This window comes from Panonychus citri, unplaced genomic scaffold (genome assembly GCF_014898815.1).
Source record: "Panonychus citri isolate SS breed McGregor unplaced genomic scaffold, ASM1489881v1 Contig00109, whole genome shotgun sequence".
In the NCBI taxonomy this organism is placed as follows: domain Eukaryota; kingdom Metazoa; phylum Arthropoda; class Arachnida; order Trombidiformes; family Tetranychidae; genus Panonychus; species Panonychus citri.
Window position 1 is genome coordinate 339,935 of NW_026515514.1, and position 23,431 is coordinate 363,365.

At 30.2% G+C, this 23,431-nt stretch overlaps 3 protein-coding genes and 1 pseudogene across 3 annotated transcripts; 1 reads left to right on the top strand and 3 right to left on the bottom strand.

Annotated features, from left to right (window-relative positions):
* Positions 1-2,262: 2,262 nt before the first annotated feature.
* Positions 2,263-5,598, bottom strand: LOC128389610 (uncharacterized). The gene is made up of 3 exons (XM_053349222.1): positions 4,759-5,598; positions 3,371-3,523; positions 2,263-3,226 (listed from the first exon to the last, which is right to left on the bottom strand). Exons 1-3 carry the CDS (start codon positions 5,471-5,473, stop codon positions 2,325-2,327), a joined length of 1,770 nt encoding a protein of 589 aa, XP_053205197.1. The 5' UTR covers positions 5,474-5,598; the 3' UTR covers positions 2,263-2,324.
* Positions 5,599-6,453: 855 nt separating this feature from the next.
* Positions 6,454-11,368, bottom strand: LOC128389600 (ATP-binding cassette sub-family C member 4-like; annotated as a pseudogene).
* Positions 11,369-13,273: 1,905 nt separating this feature from the next.
* LOC128389602 (trifunctional nucleotide phosphoesterase protein YfkN-like) lies at positions 13,274-15,899 on the top strand. The gene is made up of 5 exons (XM_053349214.1): positions 13,274-13,611; positions 13,687-13,773; positions 13,840-13,976; positions 14,553-14,678; positions 14,759-15,899. Exons 1-5 carry the CDS (start codon positions 13,431-13,433, stop codon positions 15,749-15,751), a joined length of 1,524 nt encoding a protein of 507 aa, XP_053205189.1. The 5' UTR covers positions 13,274-13,430; the 3' UTR covers positions 15,752-15,899.
* Positions 15,900-15,973: 74 nt separating this feature from the next.
* On the bottom strand, positions 15,974-23,010 carry LOC128389601 (matrix metalloproteinase-2-like). Its single transcript, XM_053349213.1, has 7 exons — positions 22,224-23,010; positions 21,191-21,459; positions 19,325-19,614; positions 18,164-18,495; positions 17,602-17,749; positions 17,252-17,518; positions 15,974-16,457 (listed from the first exon to the last, which is right to left on the bottom strand). Exons 1-7 carry the CDS (start codon positions 22,374-22,376, stop codon positions 16,177-16,179), a joined length of 1,740 nt encoding a protein of 579 aa, XP_053205188.1. The 5' UTR covers positions 22,377-23,010; the 3' UTR covers positions 15,974-16,176.
* Positions 23,011-23,431: the final 421 nt, after the last annotated feature.

Sequence of the window (23,431 nt, forward strand, 5' to 3'; positions counted from 1 at the left end):
TTCGGGGAAAAGTTTGAACGATTGACCTGAAAACGCAAGTAGATCAATTTGTCGTCTAGGATAAGGTGCATTGAAAAGATTGAATGATAAATTGTTAAGACAACGGGAAATTGTCACATCACGATCGTAATTAACACAATCAGTTGGGTAGGGATAAGGTAAGTTGACCATAAATCGTTTACTGAACTTAAATTGCGCTCTGAACGTTAACCGATCTGATGGACATGTGACACTTAATCCGTATTCGTATTCAGCTTCACGCCTTGGATGGGTCATTGATTGTAGTGAGATGGTGAATCTTTTTTCCGATGATAATAGTGAACTTTTCAGGCCAATTTGTACCAACGATTCAGTTGCCGCTAAAAAGTTGGGTTGAAATCGATGGGCTAGTACTGGACTTCCGTCTTTTCGAGTACACTCAATGGTATAACAAACTTCAGGGTAAACCAGATAATCTTTAGTGTTACAAATTCCCTTTTCTGATACATTCATTGATCCATGAATTAAAATAAAGTTAATCATTTGTTCAGATGAAACAATATAAGGATGAATTGTGGTTATGTCAAAATGTTCGAGTAAAATTGAACCAAGCGATTCGATTGAATAATTATCGAGAATACAATATCTACTTAGATTTCGATGACAACGGGTAAATATTGACCATTTATCGACAACTAATTTAGTATAATTAAGAACTGATTTCATGGGAATACAAATCGATATCTTTGGAATGGTAATATCAATCGGACTGACCGGAATCACTTCGTAAGTAACATCCTTTACAAAATAGTCTCTGGTCAGTAGGAAGATTTGACCAGAACAACCAAATACACACAATATTGTGATCCAATTGTTGGTGAAAAAATTTACTAATTGTGATTTGATTGATTTAAATTGTTCACTTTTCCGTACAAATAACATGTTTCTACTTAATCAGTGGAAAAGGTAAAATTTTCACCATTCGTATCAAGATTAAAGTTAATTTAGTTTCACAGTTTGTGTTCACAATTAGTTGAATTGAGTTTGCGTCACAATTAACCTGACAAGCTTATCCTTGGAATTAGCTAATGTCACAATTAACTTTTAATTAATTGCAATTAACTTATCTTTCTCTCTCTCTCTATGTGTGTGTGTGTGTTAAATTTTTAATTGAGAAAATGATTCAATTTTTTTTTCTTTGGTTTCGTTGATCTTTAAATTGTCTTATTATCCATTTAATCATTTTGATGATTTCTCTCAATATCTAATCTTTTTCATCAGAATCATTAATTTTATCTTTCTCTCTCTCTCACTATTGATGATGATTAGGATTAATTCAGCTTATAGATTATTAATTGTTCGAGACTAAAGTTTGTTAACAGTTGAGCAAAAACATGATCATCATCAACGATTAATGATTTTCCAATGGGAAAAAGGTAACATTGAGTCAAGGTTATAATTCAAACATGATAACTTGTTATTTAGTTAATTAGTAGATATAATTAATCAGATAAGCAACTTTTTTTCTCGTCTTAATTTCCTTTGATTATCTCACAATCATCATCAATAATTCACCAAAGAAAAAGTTAATCTTAACTTTCCGTTGATTTGATTGATAGTTTCAAGTTTTCAATTGAGAAAATGTTTTTTTCCCATTAACATGATAATTAAAGTTTTACGATTGTTAATTGTTGCTGTTGTTTTGGTGATTTACCTATTGGTTGATTGTTATCAATTAAATCCTTTTGTTTAAATTGATAAACAATCTCCTTCTAGTTAATCAGTTAATCAGTTGATCAACTAAATTATCTTCAACTTTTTTTCTTTCTCCTTCTAAATTGTTATCGGATAAGATTTTGTGGTAACTAATATTTAGAAAGGTAAATATGATATTCAATTTGCCTTTAGGCTAAAAAAAAGTAAAGATTACAGGTAATGAGATATTGAGAAGAAGATATTTGATAACAGGAAGGAAAGAAACTGTTAAATTGATAACAATTAACTTTTAACAATTAGCACTGAATGTTAGATTTAGCACTTTGATTGTTGATTATAATCAGTTTTCTGTTTTTCCAATTTAAAGTGAAACTTTGAGGTTTCAAACACAATTAACTGATTCGAAAGTGAGAAAGTTTTAATTTTTTTTTCTCTCGCACTTACAATTAGTTAATTGTTGTCGTTAATTTTAGTTGAAGAAGAAGAGTAAAGGTAAATAAAGAATTGGACATTTTTTTATATATATATTAGAAAAGAAAAGTAAATAAATTAAATTAGTTTTAAATGTCATTCGAATGTGAATTGGTAACTGTAATTGTTCATTGTTCGTTAATTGGTGGAAAGGATAATTAAGATAATATAAACTTTTGGGTTTCAGAATAATTCCAATTAGATTTAGTTGCTCGTAACCAAATCATTAAGAGAACTGGGAAAATTAGTAGAATTGAAAAGAACCAGAAAACGATACCAGGATTTATGGTGAACGTTTGCTTGAGGATATTTTCCGAGCAAAGAGCAAATAGAGTTGGAAATAAGTGTTCGAAGGTTGAAAGAACGCTGAATATTTGTCCAATCTCATATTCTTCGATAGATTTTGATAATATTGATCTTATCGAAATGGTAGTGAGACCAGAAAGACAGCCGATCAGATAGGAAGCAATGAATCCATGAGGTTCCAAGATGAAACCTCGAACGATGTTCATAAGAAGAAGGGAAATTGAACCGATTATACCTAAAGTTGTATCATCACAATCAAGAGTTTTAGTTAAAATTGGAGCAAAAACCAACGTGAATAAAGTTGGAACCATAATTACAAGTAGATTGATAAAAGTAATTAACATGGGATCCCATTGATAAACTCTATTGGAAAAGTCAAAGTTAATCCGAGCTCTTCCCGATGTACAACAAAGTATAATCAGTAGGCCAATAATTAGTAACCAAATCCGTAGGCGTCCATTTTCAGGTCGCTTTCGGGTGAAAGTTATCCAGATAACCCGAAGATTGGATAATCTAAATATATCCTCAGAGATATAATAATTGGCCACCGTTGTTTTATAAGAGTATTCAGAGATATTGTCATGATTATCTTCAATTGTTGCTACGTAAGGTGATATTGGTAAGAAAAATGTTAACCAAATCAAGCCAACAATTAAAATGAATGCAAGTAAACCGATATAATTTTCAGGTTGAGCCGATGTCCAGGGTCGTGATCGTAATATTAATCCACCAATTAAAGTGCCACCAATTGAACCTGAAATTGAGAGAAAGTAAAAAACGTAAAGATAATTAAGAAAATAAGTTTCATCATGATTTGTTAATTTACACATTTACAATCAATGTAATTAACTTTTCTCTCTCAATATACTCAGATACAAATGGTTCAATGAATTCTTACCAATAATTACAAACGTATTCAATATTGCAAATCTAAGGCAACGATCTTTAAATTGTGTTGTCCTTGCAATGAAGATATAAATTGCTGTCATTGGGCTGATTGTTGCTCCAAGGAAACCGAAAGGTATATAAGACAATATTGTAGCAATTGAATCTTTAATTAAAGAAAGAAAACAAAATTTATTGATTAAGATGAATGATTAATCAATTATTGGAAGATTCAATTCTTCAAATTTGTTTGTTTTTCTCTGATTCTTGACCAGGTAAACAAGAAAAGTGAAGAAAATGAATTGACAAATTGAATGAGATGATTGATTGTAATTGGAAATTTAGAAATGAGAAAATTATTAATAGAATAACAAATAATAACTCTCAAGGTTAATAATCTAACCAGGAATTAGTTAGAAAATGAAATTGAGACAATCAACAAATCGTTGATAATTATTTAACGATTACAATTACATATTAGTATATCTCTGAATCGTTATTAGCATAACAATATGATAACAATATAACAGCAAAGATATCAAAGTTGATTATGATGATCAACATTAATATTAAAAAGATTTGGTGAGAAATGTGAACAAATTAAATGTTACAACAATCAAGACAAAATTATCGAGAGTAAATTGAGATATAATCATTATGTTTAAATCATGTTTGGAGTCTCATTTTAATTATCTTGTTTGAAGAAAGAGAGTGAGTGAGTGAGAGAGAGAGAGAGAGATGAAGATGAAGATGATAATGATGGCGATAATAATAATGATGATGATAATGATAATGATGAAAACAAAGGTTATGAACCATGTAATTTAGTTACAATTAACTATTGATGTCTCTTCGTAGGCTCATCATCATCATCATCAAGGAAGATAAACTTTTCTTCCAGCATAAAGGTAAAGGTAATATGTAAATTACTGGGTTCATCTTTTAACAAGAAACAATCTTTATACAGGTTCACCTGAATACCTGTCTTATTTTTCACATCTTCATCTTCATCTTTCTCTTTCTTTCTCTCTTTCTTTACACTCCATCATTATCATTATCATCATCATCTTCATCCTTCCTTAATTAGCCAAATTTTTACCGCTTTTCAAATGGTTAAACAAGGTTAATAAAATTGTCTTCCGATAATTGTTACAATTGTAATTAAATCGTATATCTCTTGTTAAGAGACAATGATTATGGGAACAAAGTGAAACAACAATAACTTGATTGTCTTTTTGATTGTTTTGGTAACTAATTAACTCATTAAACATTTAGATGTATTCACATACATACACACATCATAATCGTAACCACTTATTATCATCATGAATAAAGTTTCAAAACATTAATCCTGCTAATGAATTAATCTGTGAAAACCATTGATTGGACTAATTTACTTACTCATTTCAAAAAACGAAGCATTAATTAACAATATGATCACTTGACAGATAAACCCAAGGGTTGGAATACTCAACATGTATTTCAGATATTTGGGATAAGCGTCAATCCAAATTGCGAATAGAAAAGTTGTAATTGCTCCTGGAATTGTGGTTAAACACAATTCAATTGGTTTAATGTGATCAACTCGTTTAACGGTGTTAATTGTTAGATTGATCCTATCAAGAATATCGATTGAACCATCGTCTTCCTCGTTGGTGTATTGAATTGGAAAACAGAATTCACTTCGAGAATGAAATTGATTGAAACACATCTTATCGTTCATGATTCGAGTAACTGTTATATTCTGAACGGCGGAAGCGAAAATCAATAAAAATATCATAATATCGATACGAAGTTTGGATAAAAAAGTGTTAATTGTAATCGGATTTGGTGTGATTACTGATTTACGACGAGTGATTGAAACTCGACCAGAATCGTAGTTAATTTGATTCGTTGACGACCAATTAGTGTATTGTGAATATCGACGAGAAAATGATTGACGTGTTTTACTATTATTGTTGTTGTTGTAGCTAATTGTTGACAATTTATTCTCACTGATTGATGTTGATTGGTGGTTTTGGTGTTGATTGTTATTCAATTCTGGTAAATTGGATAAAGATGATTCCAAATCAATTGATTTTTCAATTGTATATGATCTTGGTCGAGGTTCATTCATTTTGATTGTTTGTTTGTTTGTTTGTTTTTTGATGATGAGGAAAAAACAATCAACTTAATTTACTGATCAATTTAAAACAACAACAATTAACTAATTTAGTAATTAAGTTAACAGTATCAATGGTTACTAAATGATCAATTGAATTAACTAATGGGAACACTGGAGATATTGAAAATGAATTTATCTCTTATCGTCATTAATTAAAGGATTAATTGTTAATCTTTTCTATTACTATATCTTAATTATAATAATCTTAATCTGTCACTAATTGTCAGCATCAGTTAATTATTATTATATAAATGTCATCAATGACTCTGAACTCATGCTGAGAAAATAAAATTAATTAATTGACGCAATCAAATTAAACACAACGATTAACAATTACCGTTTAACTGTTGACAGTTGTGGTAATTTAATTAACGCGTCTTAATATATAAATTAAATTGCAGAGAAATAAATTCCAAACAATTAAAAGTTAACCACTAATGGACAATTAATAATTAGTTGATTGTTGCCCACGAAAAAAAAAGTTTTCAAAGGAAAATCAAATTTATGATTCAAATCTTAATTACGAGTAAATTAAAGTTTTTATTTTCTTCCAATAGAAAAGTAGGAAAAAAAAACTTACCTGATTACAATCAGTTAATTCAGTTAATTTGATTAATTTGATTATCGTTGTTTAATTGGGTAAATCAAACTTTGATTAGCAATTAAAGGCCCAACAATTTATAAATTATATTATTATTTACAACGAGAGTGTAGGATAATCAAAAAAAAAAGTTTTTCTTATCTTACAATTAAGGTTATCTCATTAAGTGATATTAATTAATCAGCAATCAAGGTGGATTCAAATTGATTTGATTAACTGGTTATGAAAATTGTTTTTTCTTATCAAAATGGTTAATCTTAATCAACTAATTATATTATTATTATGTATCAACTTAGATGATCAAAATATAAGAAAAGTTTTCAAAACAAAATAGTGTTAAAATTTGACAAGTTTATCGCATTAAATTATTACAGATATCATTTTATGGATTGATAATGATTCTGATTAAGTGATTAAGTGGATTAACATGTAATCTAACACACCTTTTAATCATATTCATTATCATTTATTGACTTTTTATATTAACTTGTTGTTGATTCTTTCATTATTATTAAGTTAATCATGTTGACTTAAGTTTTTTATTTATTTTTGCTTCTGGTTAACTTTTTGTTTGTTTTTTTGTGTCGTTGGTTGTTGTCTTTTAATGGTGATTAAGTTAATTATTACTCTGAATCTTCAAATCCTTTGCCTCTTAATCGGCTTCTCATCGCAATCTTGATTAATGCATCAGCAGTTTCTTTACCTGTTGATTGTATCATTGAGTAAAAGATTCCCTCTTTATCATCAGCTAAACTTGCTGGATCACCAAATTGAGCAACTTTACCTGCATCCATGACCAAAATTTTATCGGAATCCATGATGGTGTGTAATCTATGGGCGATTGTTAATACAGTACAATCAGCAAAACGTTTTCTGATTGTCTGTTGAATTAATTCATCAGTGACTGGATCAATATTTGCTGTTGCCTCATCAAGAACAAGAATCTTGTTATTGGCTAAAATTGCTCGAGCCAAGCAAACAAGTTGCCGTTGGCCAACACTTAGATTTGTACCTCCATCGGTCACAATAGCGTCCAGTCCACCCATTTCATCAACAGGTCGTTTTAATTGTACCTGACTAAGAGCTTCCCAAAGATCGGAATCTTTTTTTGAGCTAAATGGATCTAAATTGTATCGAATTGATCCTGAAAATATTATCGGTTCTTGAGGAATAATTGAAATCTTTTTTCTCAAATCATGTAATCCAATCAATGAAACATCAATTCCATCAATGATTATATGACCTTCCGTTTCGGTCATTCGATATAAAGCAGTCATTATTGAACTTTTACCGGCACCAGTTCGACCAACAATGCCGACCTTTTCTCGAGCATTAATTTTGAAACTAATATTATTCAGAACTGGAGCTTTTTTCGGATCATATTTAAGGTAAACATGATGGAATTCAATTTCACCCTTACTGGGCCAAGAATCGGCTGGCTTATTTTCAGGGGTTGAATCTAATTCGGCTTCGGGTTCAATGTATCTCATCTGATCCACACGTTCAACCGAAGTCATCATGGTTTCAACTTCCGTTAATTGTCTCATACCCCATTGAATACCAGTGGCAAGTCCAATACTGGATGTAATAATAAGACCCACGCTACTACCATTAAGAGAATCGATAACAACCAATACAATGACGATAATTGCAAGAGTATAAAAATTTGAAATCGTATTCATCATCGATATAAAGAATCGGGATGAAGCGATCCAAGTGAAATATGCCGATGAATGGTCATCTTGATAGACATCGAAAAGTTCATTGAATCGTGATTCAGCTTTGAACGCTCGAATTGTAGTTAACCCTGAAACGGATGTTGACAGATGAGAAAAAACTGGACTTTTAGTTACTCCTTCGAGCCTTTTAACATTTCGAGCGATGTCAACATAATAGTTACGAGCAATTCCCGCAACAACAAACAGTAAGATTGAAGGAATCGCTAAGAAACCATTGACCACCGACATTAATAAGATCGCAGCAAAATTGGAAGTTATAATGAATAAAGTATCGAACATGGTTGCAGGTAAGAAATCATCAACAGTTCCAATGTCTCGAGATATACGGTTAAGTATAATTCCTGGAGGATTATCATCGAAAAATGAAATTGGAGCTCGAACAATTGATTTGAACAATCGGGAATGAAGTTTGATCGAGGCTCTCATACAAACGGCAAAAAAGGCAACGTTACGAGTTAAACACCAAACCAACAAGATTAAAGTTAATCCAGCAAAGAAATAGATATTATCGGTTTGACTGAAGTTATCAACAAACGATTGTGCCACCAAGATGGTTGAATTATTTGAGAAGGCGATAGACTTTCGCTCTTCAGAATCGGTCCAGAGTGAGAAATAATATTCAATAAAAGACATGAGCAGTTGACTACCCAGAATATAAAACGCGAATGCTGGTAAAAGAGTAGGATGAATTCCCGCTCGAATATAAGTCCAAAGAGAATTGGATTTGGTTTTAAGTCCGGAAAGTTCATCTTCTTCACCCTCACCTTCATCTAGAGTATAAATTTGATCTGTATAAAGATCATTTTCAGTTCCAGTGATTCCCGTCATGATTGATGCCAATGATGATTGACGACTGATCCGTTTACTCAATTGTCTTGACATCACCTTTTCAACAACCGGCTTAGGTTTAGGCTCATTTTCTGCGGTTATTGTTGATGTGAGAAAGTCATTTCCCTTTTTCAAGAATTCAGTATAATCACCAAAACAAACCTGTGAACCATTTCGTAGTAATAATATACGATCAGCTGATTTCATGAATTGTAACTGATGGGTAACCAGAATAGCGATCTTATCAGATAGAAACTCTTTAACACTTTTCTCAAAGATATGTTTAGCCACTGGAGCATCAACAGCCGATAAAGGATCATCTAGAAGGTAAATATCGGCGTGAGCATAAAGAGCACGGGCAAGTTAATCCGCGCTCTTTGACCTCCAGAAAGTGATGCTCCTCGATCACCGACGACTGTTTGATCTCCGGCAGGTAATATTTCCATGTCTCGTTCGAGGCTGAAACGTGAATCACTTCCTTATAACGAGATGAGTTATACTCATTTCCGAATAGAATATTATCCCGAACAGTTCCTATTAAAGTGGAACAATTTGAGGTACAAATTAGTTTAAACTCGAGAAAAATCTAACAGTTATTAATAACTTACCTGCAAAAATCCAAGCTTGTTGACTTGCATAAGACATTTTCCCTTTGACCTCAATCTTCCCAACATCGGCAGCAACTTCGCCCAAAATTGAGGTGACAAGTGTCGATTTTCCTGACCCAACAGGACCAACAACCGCCATTAACTGGCCTCTGGTAAGATTTAGATTAATTTTCGTTAGAACTGGATCATGATCTTGTTTCCATCGGATTTGAACATTCTCATAGTTTATTGAAGGTTCTTCTGATTTTGTGCTGACATTTTTCATGGTAGATTCTTCGTCGAGTTCAGGAAGTTCAAGAAAAGTTTGTATCCTTTTAATAGAGATCAGAGCTTCAGCGCCAGAAGATATACCGAGAGGTATAAAGAATGTGATAGTGTATTGAAGTTGACGAATCAATGCCATTCCGACAAAAACCATTTTAGCCGATAAATGATTTCCCATTAGAACATAAGAACAAAGAACCAAGAACATGATCAATTTCTCTGAAACAGTTCCAATTCCAAAGTTAAGACTTTTCAGATAAGCGGCACCTCGAATTTTGGACACTTCTCGTTTACGAGCATAATCGACTAGAGATGCAAACGGTTTTTCCCATGCGTACATTTTGATAACTCTCATCGCAGGTATAAACTCATTCATTAATCTAATTCTCTCATCGGTTCGAATAGCTCCTTTAGTCCGAAGCTTACTAAACGCTTTGCCCATGAAATACTGAAACGGAGCAAAACAGAAAAGTACCAAGAACCCAATTACCGATGAAATACCCATGAGAGGCCATAGAATCCAAAGACAGATTCCAGTTTGAATGGGACCGTAAATGAAAAAGAAAGGAAATTCAGAAGCATAATCAAATCGAGCGACGTCATTAGATAAAAGATTAACGATCTGTCCCGTTGTGGTTTCACCTAAAGCTCTTTGTGATAATCGTAAAGTTTTCTGATAAATTAAACGACTACAAGCAACACGAGCATCTATTCCACCTATTCGAGCATAGAACCAATAATAATTATTCGAGTAAGACCCCAATATTTGGGCGATAACAACTCCCGACGCATACCAATAGATCTGATTTTTGAGCGAATGATTATCGACATCGGGTTTATTCATCTTGTAGAGAAGATCAACCAAATATCCCATGAAAACGGTCTGAATTATTGGGAACAAGTTCTGTAAACCATAAAATCGAAATGGTAAAAATCAGTTTTAATCCTTTTGATTGCTGACAATTTGCTCTGCTAATTAGTGATAATCAGTGCAGATATTATAATATAAACCATTAAATATGTAAGATACTAAACATAGAGATCGAAACAACCAATTTAAACTGATAAATTGTGACTATAATTAGGTAATTGACATTTACAGGTAATAAAGTTAATTAATTGAGAGTAAAAAATAACATTAACTATAATGAAATTGTTTAAATTAAGCATAAACCAAATCAATGAACTTTTTTCACCAATTCAAATGAAATACAAATGTTAATTTTAATAAATGGTTAATTGTTTTGATCTGAAAAGGTCAATTTAGCAAAAATTAACTCACCGAAATCACCATAATGATGAAACAAAATGAATACGAAGGACCAATCGCTTTAATTATCGCCCAACCAAGACTTGGTTTACCTTTACCTGTTTTTCCCTTGTTGAGCTGATTAATCCATTCTCTTAACAATTAAGAATATTTTGTTATAAGACAATTGATAAATTGTAATTAGCATAATGATTGACTTACTTTTCTAATTTGATTCCAATCATTGACGATCTTGAGGTTTGTGGACATTTTTCTAGATCAGAAACTTTAACTTCTTTTTCTGTGAATCGATGAAAAATTTCAGCATCCAACTAATAGCGAAATAAACATGATAATAAGTTGACTAATTTAATCAATGATCAAGAGAATGATGAAATTTACTTACCTGAAAATTAATTTAGATGCTAAATTAGCTCGATCATATTTTGATTTAGACAATTGAACAGTCATTTTATTAATTGTTCACCCCTCTCTTTGGTTCCTGCTTTAGATACAAAAATTACATAGAGAAGGAAAGTTAATTGTTACTTGATTGTTGTTAAAGAAGAGACTAACTAATCAATTGTCTTTCTCAACTCTCATTTAAATAATTTTACAACTAAATCTCACTTTTTATCAGTATTTTCATATCTTTATTGAGATTTATTGTCACTTGGTACAGAAAATTCTCATGCAATTCACTTAACAACCTAATTAACACACAATTGGTAACGATTGGACTTAGGTTCATGTAAATCACTTGCTAATTCATAACTTCCAACACTTCCTGACCTCAGATTCAATTCAGATTCTGAGATTCTGAGATTCTGAAATTTCATCTTCCATGCCTTTAGGCTATTTGATTTGACTTTGACTGAAACTCGAACAGATTAAATCAAAAGATTTCCATAGCTCAAAATAAGACAAATTTAGTGCAATATTTATTAAAACCATGAGATAAACGAAAGTAAATTATAACGATTTCATCTAATTTAGATTAATTGTCCTTCTCTCAACAAGACATAACGTGACATTTATGCTTCTAATGATAAAGTGCTCAGTTTGAGGATTAAATATTCAATACTAGATGAATACGATTGATTAAAAATCATAATAGATTGTACTTATAGTAGATCTCACAATTGAAATTTTATCATTTCACTTTCTGATTTTCATTTTTTTTCATTTGCAAATGATACTAATCATCTGATTGGTATGACCTTGAAAATTGTTTTTCTTACAATAAAGATAATGATAAGTTTCCTTAGAGAAGTTATCATTAGATCAAGAATTGAGAATAAACAAAAAAAAATATAACAATTTATTTCTCCAAAAGTTTCGAGATTTAAAAAGTTATAAGAATAAATTTCTCCTCGATTCTTACTTGTTTCAATCACATTCAATTAACTGAATTTATTGTAAATCGAGTTTAACAAACCAACAATTATCGTAATTAATAAATTGAGGTAATCAATGAAATCCTTTTCTTTTTCTCTCTCTCTCTCCTGTGATGTTGATTCACATTTGAAAGACATTAAATATTATCCAAACCTGAATCATTTTCTTACCTGAAGAAAAGGTGAGATTCTGTCCTTGAGTAAGTGTATTATTATTTTCACTTAATTTAGTAAATCTTGTTGATAGTTAATGGTTAATAATGAAAGTGGATATATATAAAAAAGGAGCCACAATTTAGGCAAAAAGATGGCGAAAGTTGTAAAAACTTTGAGATAAACAAAAAAAAGTTCAGGGTAATTGTTCAGATGATTTTCTCGTGATTAATATAACCATTATTATCAATTTTCCGAGTAATAATAATAATGGAAACTAATCTGTTCATCTCATTCATTGTGTCTTAAGGGTTTCACTTGATTCACCTACAATCAAAGTTAATTGTCAACAACAATTTAAGAAACTGTGACTAATACCAATAGATGGCTCTTTCTCAATTAATTGTGATTATGATTTAATCATTGGAATCAATTGATTTCTCTATCGTTAATCATTAATTTATGATCAGAGTAAATTGCTGAAGATATTTCCTTATATATGAGTTTCTGGTGTAAACATGATGAAATCATTTCCTCGGAACAATTAACTAGGCAATCAAGTTAAACATCATAAAAAAATGAAAATTATCTTGATTGTTTTTCCGAGCAATTTAATAAACAACAGAGACTTGTAATCAAAAACAATCAATAAAATCAAGAATCAAACACCGAATGAGATTGCAATTTCAACGGAAATTGATTGATATTAATCAACCAAATTAAGATGAAAAAAAATGAGAAATCAAAATTTAATTTAATTGTTTAAAATCAATTCGTAACTACAACTTCAACAATCATCATCAATATGATTTGATTCATTTTAATCAAGGCTCAAGTTTGTCAGATCTCATCTTGATTGTAATTGAAACTTGGTAAGTAAATCATCAAATAAACACAGTTTGATAATTAAATTATCAACAATCAATCATTAAATCAACAATCTATATGTTATTGATTCATCCAATTGATTAGTAGATTTGATTGAAAAAAATATAAATAGTCTTGTTACTTTGGTTGATTTTCAAAACAATTACAAGTGAACCTTCATCCAATTAATGATTTAATGAAAAATGTTTAATTTACAATCAGTTAATCAAGTAACAATTAACCATTTCAATGATGTTTACAATATCGATGAGCACAATGTTGAGCCAATTGGTGGAGCAGCGAGATTTAAATCAGCATTACAATCATTTAAAACTAAATCAACTTTAACTCTGTTCAGTGGTGATTGTTTGGGCCCATCTTTATGTGAGTCTTTTAATTGTAACAATTAGTTAAATTGTGGTCAGTTAATTGTTATTATTAATTTGTGTCCATTTCTAGTAAGTAAATTCACCAAAGGTAAACAAATGATTCCAGTTTTAAATGGCTGTCAAGTTGATTGTGCAGTTGTAGGTAATCATGATTTTGGTAAGTTAATTAGTCTAGATGAAAGTTAATCATAATTAATTGTTAATTGTTTACCAATTTCATTAGATTATGGGATTGACGTTTTAACAAAGTTAATTAAACAAACTAATTTCCCTTGGTTATTAAGTAATGTAACTTATCCTGATGGAGTTGAAATCGCTGGAACCAAAGTTTATCATGTAATTGAAAATTCTGGTAAAAAGGTAAATCAATTTAATTGTAAATTGTGTTCAATGTTTATCATTTATTGAATTAACTTTTCCTCTTAAAATTTAACTTACGAAACTTTCTTACAATTTAGCTAATTAGTGGAATTAAATTCTCTTAAATCAATTTGTTAATTTAATCTAATCTTTAATCTTGATAAGTTTATATCTCGTTCATGTTAGTTTTTCAGGTTTCAGATTAAATTAATCTGTTGAAATACTAATCGTAAGTACTAATTGTGGTTTGAAATATAATCTGTTAATTTAATTGTTAAAAGACTTTGGCAATTTACCAACAAGGCAAAAAGGTTGATGACTTAACATTATTGTTATTATTTACACTTTAAGTTATACTGTTAATTGTCATCACAATGTTGTAAATTTGCACCATAGACAATTTCAAGCTAATTAGATTAATCATTATTATCATGATTATTGTCAATCAAATTTAATCATCTACGTTCAATAGGCGGATAGTTTAAATTGTAACCAATAAAATTTTCCACACAAAACTGATTACATTTAGAAACTAATTAACTTTTCTTTTTACACATTCACATTGTGATAATTTAGTTTGGGTTAATTGGATTAGTTGAACGTGAATGGATTAGTATATTGTCCACCGTTAATCCGGATGATATAAAGTATAACGATTTCGTTGATATTGGCAGAAAGCTCATCTATCATTTGAAATATAAGGTAAATTTGATTATCGATATGGTTGATTATCTTGTATTGGGTTAATTGTCCTTTTTGATTGTCTGTTAATCTCATCATAGGAAAAGGTTGATTATATTATCGCTTTGACTCACATGCGAAATCCGAATGATATTAGATTAGCTAATCAAGTACCTGGAATCAATTTAATCTTGGGTGGACATGATCATGTTTGTCAATCTATGAAAGTCAACGATGTTTTCATAATTAAATCAGGAACTGATTTTAAAAACTTTTCTACAATTAATCTGAATTTCAATCTGGATTCTGTTCAATTGAACCATCAATTAATAGATGTGACCTCTAAATTTACGCAAGATGAACAGTTGAAAGGTCAATTGGAATGTTTTAAATTGAATATTGATCAACAATTGGATAACATAATTGGATTTACTAATTGTCCACTTGATGGTAGATTTATGTCAATCCGTCGGCAAGAGACTAATTTGGGCAATTTAATTGCTGATATAATGTGTTCATCGGTTCGAGCTGATTGTGCCATCATTCATTCAGGAACATTCAGATCAGATCAGATTCACGAACCAGGGCCGATTCATCTGAAAGATTTGATCAACATTTTACCAACCCCGGGAACTATGGTTCTAATTTCCGTCTCCGGTACAACGATCTGGAGAGCGCTCGAAAATGGTGTCTCCCTTTGGCCTCGATTAGAGGGCAGATTCCCTCAAGTTTCAGGACTTCGATTCTCATTTGATCCTAAAAAACCTTCCGGTGATCGTATTGATCCACAATCACTCACAATCAATGGTCAACAATTAAAATTAACTGGAAAATATCGGCTCATCACTAAATTGTTTCTCTACAAAGGTAATGATGGTTACGATTGTTTGAAAAACTGTCAACAATTAATATCACCAGATGATTGCCCTGAAATGATAACAGCAATTGAAAACTATTTCCAATCGCAATTTAATTTATCGGCTCACAATCAATGTAACTCAATTTATCTTAATTATGATAATCTCACTGTTCGAGTAATTGAATCAATAACTGAAAACAGAATCAACATATTAACACAAAAGAATCAATTTTAACAACTTAAGTAAACCAACAATTAAATATTTCCATTTTCTAATAACAAGTAACAGTATTAAGATCATGTTAATTGTAATAAATTGTAATCACGCTGAGAGATTTGATTGATGTAAATTATCAGATTGAAGAAATAATAATAATAATAAGAAAAATAAATTAATTCATTGTTTTCAATTAACGAAATTGATTCTTTACAAAAAAAAACTTTGGTCATGGTTACAATTAGGTTTTCCATAATTAATAACAAATTGAGTATACAAATTGATTATCTTGTTATCAATTGATTGTTGATCAATATTAATAAGATGATGATTAACTTATGATAACTTTTTCATCTGTAAATATAAATTATTATATAATCGTATGTGATGATTGATACAATGAGATTAGATTAACTACAATAACAATAATAATTGTATCTTAATCAACTTATATTTACACTGTAATTAAATATAAATAAAAGACTGAGCATCATGAGGAGACAAGCAAAGTATGAAAATGTAATCAGAATTAATGAAGAGGGTGAACCATTTGCATCTCGAATTGAGGGTTCGCTTGAAGATTCGAAATTTAAATCGGGATATTCTTCATTTTTACAAAATTCGAACCAAAAATGAATCGTTGATTGCGGAGAATCGGGAATAACGGACATGGTTCGATCATCAAATTGCCAGAATCCTCGTCCTTTGAAAAAATAAGTTCTCCCTTTAAGAAGAATAAGAAAAACAAAGTTAGTATAACAACATTTATATTCTTGTCAATTAATATAATCCATTGAAAAAATATATTCCTTTTTTTTTAATAATCTCTTAATGAGTTGTTGATGACAGGATTAATCAACAACCGTACACGATGAAAATTCAGCTTAAACATAATTACACATAAATCAAGATTAGGGGAAAATTAACAACATCGCAAGCTTGAAGAGATGAATAAGAGAGAGAGAGAGAGAGAGAGACTGAGAGAGAAAGTTAGTAGAAAACTATTAAGAGATAAAGATAATTGCAATTGAAGAAACAGTCAAATTAACTACATATACTAGTATATATACTATTATAAGGGAACGTTGATTGGAGTAAATTTAGTAATCTCTTAGTGGCATGTAAACCTTGACAGTATTAAAGTTAAATTGCAATTGCAATTTAAGGTTAACAATTTGGTAAGAAACATAACACAACGAAAAAAATGATTGTGGCCCTGATGAAACTTATCTTGCCCTTCTTGTTTTTGTTGTTGTTGTTGGGCTGGTAAAAATTACGCCCTAAGTATTGATTGAGCCTGCAAATTATGAACTTCAATTTGAAGCGTTTACAAACTGCAACACTGAGCCTAAACCAGGAACCAGTTTGATATCTTATTTTTTTTTCTTACCTTGATTGCTTTTCTCTCTCTCTCTTTCTCTCACTCACTCTCATCTTCATCATCATCTCGCTCTCTCATTCACTAAACCTTGTATTATGTGTTATATTATTTCAATGGTTATGAAAAAAAAAACTAACCATTTTTTGGCCAGTGAGTTGCAGCATCTAAATGGGTTGGTACACCTTTCCAAATTTTCATTCCTCTGGGATAATCAAGTTCAACTCTATTGGTTCTTTCATCAAATCGCCAATATTGTTCACCAGAAAATATATAAATTAGTCCATTGTATCCCCATTTTGTCATAGCATCAATTGATTTAAGATCTACAGGTAATCCAAGGGTATAAAGAGGCCTTGGGTAACCTCTTTCTAGATTATTATTATCGAATAGCCAATATTGGTTACCTTTAATTTTAGAGAGAAATTAGAAAAGTTATTAGTTTTAAATTTTCCATGTTAGATTTTTATTCGATTCGCAATTAACTTACCAATAAAGAATAAAAATTTACCATCAATTGATCGTTCATATACTGCATCTATTTTCGTAAAATTTGATGGAAGATCACGGAAAAAAACATCGATCGGAACAGCATAATTCCTTTCCAAACTTCTATTCTCATATAATCTCCAAAAATACTATATAAGAGAGAATAAAGTAAACAATTAATAAATTGTAGACATAATTACAATTATTGATGGAGAGAAGGATAGAAAAAGAGAGTTGTGATTATTGTTTATTTTGATTCGTTCCCTATCAGAACATTAGTTTAACTTTAAGAAAACTTTAAGAATATGTAAACTTGATGGATTATCAGTTCAACGAATTTCAATGTGATAATTATTTTCTATTTCGAACTAATCTAAATTAAAACAAACAATAATCACTATTATTTGGATAGTTTCAAGCCTCAAGACATAATGAGAATTGAAAAGTAAGCTAATTATTGATTGATTGATCTCTATCAGTGTTATTATGTAATAATAATGTTTAGTTTTGTCATGAGAATTTCATCAATTGAAAGAGTAAACAGAATCAATATCGATTCTTACTCTATCTTTGAAAAAGAAAATTTCTTCTCGAATTGAGGCAACAGCATCGAAATCAGTGCTACATATTGAGGGAACTATCGGCTTGATCGTAGTAGAACTTGGCCTTGGTGATGTGGGGCGAGGTCGCGGTGGCCTTGGGGTAGACCAGGGATTATTATCATCGAGTCGAGCTCCATAAAGTTCTTGAATCCCGTTAATATCATCTTGTGGAAGAGCAAAATCATAACTAATATCTCTGTAATAAGGGAACATGAGTGAGTCAACAACCGATGAATGAGATAATCCCAATGAGTGTCCAAATTCATGAGCAGCAACACCGAAAAGACCAACACCTAAATAAGAATTAAGAGAAAAAGAAAAATTTTTAGTAATTAGTACAGTTAATTTATCGAGTAATTCATGTAAATCATCATGTAATCATGAGTTAAGGAACTTGGCAACTTTTTTAATGAGAATAATCAAAATTAATTTCAATAGGAAAAGTGAAAATAACTAATTGTATATGGTTGATAATTAGTAAGTTTACTGATGATCATCGTTTGAAGGATCAGTAAATTGCTGAATCAACTAACTGTAACTAATAAGATTATCATTTTTAGAAGCCAATATTTCAAATGATGAAATTGTATTGACAAAAATGACATTTTAAATCAATAGATTGAAGCTTTAATTACTTCAGGTCAATAGACGATTGGCTATTTATGGGTTGGTCAGTAAAAGAAAAGCAATTAATTAATATAAATATATTGGTTAATTGTGGATTATCAATTCTTCATGGTTTAAGTGATAAACTGATTGGATAAATTGAGAAAACTCAACTGTCCACCTTAATTGTGATCGTAATCAGGTAAACCAAAAAACGTAATATTAGCTAATTGGTTGATCCATAATTTCAATTAATTATAATGATTGAAAATACTAGTAAATTGTATGTTAGATTAGTAGATTATTGTCAAATTGAGATGATTAATAATCATCGCAAAATAATGTGATAATAATTAATTATTCAACGAGAAATATAATATCTATTGTTTACTAATTGTAGATTAACAATCAATCATAATAAAAAGTTGATTGGTAAAAGTGTTCATACTTTTTCATGTGTTTGGTTATTTTACTGAGTAAAGTTGTGATCTTAATTGTCGCTGCTAATTAACTTACCATCAGGATCTTTAATCCCACTACGAATCCATTTTTCATCAGCATCGAAATGAGCATCACCACCCAAACCAGGGCCGGGAAAGAAAGCATGAGCTAGAACATTTCCTCTACCATCGAAAGACATGTTATCACCATGATCTCGACTGAAAAAGGAGATTATAATGTCGGCATCGATGGCTCGAGAACGGTGAAAGTCCAACTTCGAATGTGCACTCCACAGGTCAAGAGCTCGAGTTATTTCCTGGTACAATGAACCTTCATCCAGAGTATCGGGTCGAGAACCATTGAATCTGTGGAAAAGACGAAAAGAAACATTTAAATAAACGAAACTTTCGAATGTTCAAAAAATAAGTTTTCCTCGTTTGGATCGATAATATCAACAAGTAGTAAATCCTATTGATCAATGAAAAGTATATCTCGATATCTTTGTTTATCTCTATCATCACAATTAGAGATCAACAACCAATCAATGGATTAAATAAGTTAATTGTTGCTATGAAAAGTTGTAAAATCAAAACCAAAAGTAATAATAATAATGATGATAATTGATTACAATTTGATTGACAAACAAAAACAGGATAATACAATTTGAATAATATACGGTTATCCAAATTGTACTATCAGTTAATCAATTGATTGTTTTCTGTGATATAAGTTACAAAAGTCTAACACATGATGAAGTGTTATTGAAATAGGAGACAAGGAAACCGGAAATGACTAACCCAACATCAAGATAACTTTTGGAAACTTGAATTATGTCCAAAAGATGTTGGATGAAAATTGATACAGATAATCAAGTTTATCACTTTTAACCATCAGCTTTATGTTAACCTTGACAATCATTGATTGACAGATAACTGAGAACGAGACATTAAGGCCAAAAAGTTATTCGTAGTTATTTAAATGCTCAACGAATTTTATAAGAGAAAACTTTGATTAGAAAATCAAACTGAGATATTGATAGTTAATGAACTAATTGCTAATTGAATTTCGCTTTTCTAATCATGAAGATGGAAAAGTTATAGTAATTAAACAGGAACAAAGAGAAAACATATGTACGAAAAGTTTACAATTCGTTATACATAAAGTTCCGTTGAAAGCGGATGGAAGGTGAGACGGAAACTGAGAGAGAAATTATCTCAATTGAAGGGTAACTGAGTATGACTTTTTTTCTAGGAAGTTTACAGGCAATTAACGTAATCATTTGTGATTAAATGATGAGTGTTCCAAGAAAATATCAAGAAATCTATCATATAAATATTCATCATCATCATCATCAAACTAATATCATGAAAAGGGTGAAATTCTGGTTTCATTGTTATTCCATCAAAGTGAAATTTTCAGGAACAAATTAGATACATCAAAATTTGGAACCAGTTACAAAGGTCAATGAACTAATATCATGAAAATCATGATAGGGTCAGTGTAAGAAACTATTGAAATTGGAAAATATAATCAAATTGCTAAATGGAATACATTAATCATGTTTTAGATGATCTCTGGTTGTGAATTTCATTTACATGATGAATCTCTTGGTGTCAAGAAAATCTGAACAAGGAAAAAAAGATTTAAATTGAAGCCTCTTGAGACGAAAAGAGAGAGAGAGAGAGAGAGAGAGAGAGAATTAAATAAATAAAATGAAAAAGACGAGGGTAAGAAAGTGAAGATCCACTGATACGGTTCATGGGGAATAGTAGATACATAAGATTCTATTTTTAAACCAGAACTCAGAATGAAACTGAACCTTTTGAAAATCTTTGGTGATGGAGATCAAATGTGTTAAGACATTTAGAGATTTTGAGTTTGGCTATTGAATGAAAAAGCAAAAAGATAATCTCCTTCTCATCAATTCGAGTAACAAATTACCTCCACGTTAATGCCAATTTATCCCATTTGGGTCCTTTCAATGAGTATCTTTTAACTCGATTACGAATATGATCTAGTGGAAAGAAATCAGGTAGACCACAACGTGGTTTTTTCGTTAAATTAATTGTTGCTTCATCCGCTATTCCAGTAACAGGTAAACCGGCAAATCTTTGCATTTCCTTAATTGCATTTCGCAGATAATCACTACTTCGTATTGATCCAGCTCGAGTATCATCCTTGGGTATGTATCCAAATTTTACAAGAAAATCCTTTAAATTAAGAGACGAGAAGAAAAGTTTAATTAGTTAATCAATTTTTTCGCAAATTTTCAAAACTCATTCGAAACTCTATCGTTTATAATTAACCCTATCAAAAGATAAATAATCGTAATTAGATTTCTAGTTAAGTACTTTCAGCTAATTGTGTAACAATAAACATCTTCAAACAGTTTACAATCAAGTTAATTAGTCGGTCTCATTTGTTATCGTTGATGATTTAAGTGGCTATCGAATTGTTGATTAGAACCTTTCTCTCAACTGAGTTGAATGAAGTTTTTTTTTCGCAAGTCAATCAGTTGAAATTAATTAACTACGAGAGTAAATTAATTCAGGTAGCTAACAATTAAGGGATACAAAGGTTAATTTGGATAAGATAATAAGTTGATTGTTTTAGAGAAAATGTCTAGAAATTAACACGTTAATTCATCATCTATGAATCTAATTGAGTTTTAATAAGTTTTTGACAGATAATTTGGAGAGTCAACGAATCGTCAACAACTACAATCAAGGATTCGTCAATGATTAAGATTAAATTAACGTTAATCATAGGATATTATTCTGTAGTTAACTTAATAACTTGCGGTGATTGACATGGAAAACTGATTAATATGAATAATAAGATAGATTAATTGAGTTACATTGATGACAAGTAATATATGACTTATCAATCAAGATGGAAAAATAAAAGTTGTTTTCTTAAACATGATTACATGAATCAACTGAATTAAGTTGATTATTTCAATTTATATACTCACTGAAACATCACCAGATCTACTATCCAATATTTGACCGATACCAGAATGACCAGTTGAATATGATGATATTAAAGGCAGTTGATGTGATTTATAGCAAAAGAATATGATTAAAGCAAAAATTGTTAGCAAATTTGATGAAATAAAAATCATCATTTGTGAAAATAAATAAATAATTTTACGATTTAGTAGCAACGTTATTTACAAGAGGCAATAGAAAAGGTTAAATTATTAATTGTCACAAATTGGTATCAATTTTGGGCAGGATTAAGATACTAAGCAGATAATAGTAACAATAGTAATTAAATCAATTAATTAAAATTGTTAATAAAGGAATAATATTAATGTGATGATGATGATGATAAAAGAAGCAGATTTTGAAGACACTTTGAGTAAGAGAAAATAATTGTTTTTGTTAATTCTATTCTATTCTATTCTATCCATGGGAATAAAAACTTGTTAGAATAGGTAATTGACTTTAAATAAGCAAATTGTCACAATCAATTTAGAGACAAGATACTGAAAAAGTACCGTTAGTGATGTTTAACCAACACAATTAACCAGAATCATAATCACTCTCTTTTTTTTGACTTTTCCCTGTCAATAAAAAGAGTCAACAATTGATTAGAAATGAAACTATTTCAATATTAATATGTAATCCAGTTAATTCCATGGTATTACGGATTAATCAATAACAATACGTTAATAACAATTAATAACAATACATTAGTTAATTGAATTCACGGAATAACGGAAAATAAATTAAAGTTGAAAATTAAATTAAAAGTAACAAATTTAATTCTCAACAATCTGAGTTCATTTGTTGTTCTTTTCCAGTGGCGACACCAAATGTTTGGAAGAAAAACTGATTTGGCGGTTTTTTCGAAAATTCGAACAATCGTTTTTTCTTATTAACTAATTAGGATGTTAATTATTTTTCATTAACTATTATAGTGATTAGTGATTAAATTGTATTTTCAATTTTAGAATATTTAATTCAATTAAGTTCTTCATATGATTTTGAGAGAGATTATTTCTTATGAGATAGTAAAGTTATTAATTTTTTTTTCATTCTTTTCGGTTTCTCTTTGGTGATTAATTAATTTGATTCTATTAATAGTAAATCGTAAGTAATTTGCCAAAATAGTTAATTGTTTTTTGTTTTTGCTTTCATAATCTGTAACATGTCGTTGTAATAATTAATTAACTTG

What these genes read in the sequence shown, in the direction of transcription:
- LOC128389610 (XM_053349222.1), bottom strand. Translation starts at nt 5,473, where the DNA reads ATGAATGAACCTCGACCAAGATCATATACAATTGAAAAATCAATTGAT. An exon ending in TGCTTCGTTTTTTGAAATGA is followed by an intron (nt 3,524 to 4,758) that starts GTAAGTAAATTA and finishes CTTTAATTAAAG; the next exon opens with ATTCAATTGCTACAATATTG. An exon ending in GAATACGTTTGTAATTATTG is followed by an intron (nt 3,227 to 3,370) that starts GTAAGAATTCAT and finishes TCTCAATTTCAG; the next exon opens with GTTCAATTGGTGGCACTTTA.
- LOC128389602 (XM_053349214.1), top strand. Translation starts at nt 13,431, where the DNA reads ATGTTTAATTTACAATCAGTTAATCAAGTAACAATTAACCATTTCAAT. An exon ending in TTGTTTGGGCCCATCTTTAT is followed by an intron (nt 13,612 to 13,686) that starts GTGAGTCTTTTA and finishes GTCCATTTCTAG; the next exon opens with TAAGTAAATTCACCAAAGGT. An exon ending in TCTATCATTTGAAATATAAG is followed by an intron (nt 14,679 to 14,758) that starts GTAAATTTGATT and finishes ATCTCATCATAG; the next exon opens with GAAAAGGTTGATTATATTAT.
- LOC128389601 (XM_053349213.1), bottom strand. Translation starts at nt 22,376, where the DNA reads ATGATGATTTTTATTTCATCAAATTTGCTAACAATTTTTGCTTTAATC. An exon ending in AAATTGGCATTAACGTGGAG is followed by an intron (nt 19,615 to 21,190) that starts GTAATTTGTTAC and finishes TCTTTTCCACAG; the next exon opens with ATTCAATGGTTCTCGACCCG. An exon ending in AACTCACTGGCCAAAAAATG is followed by an intron (nt 16,458 to 17,251) that starts GTTAGTTTTTTT and finishes TTCTTCTTAAAG; the next exon opens with GGAGAACTTATTTTTTCAAA.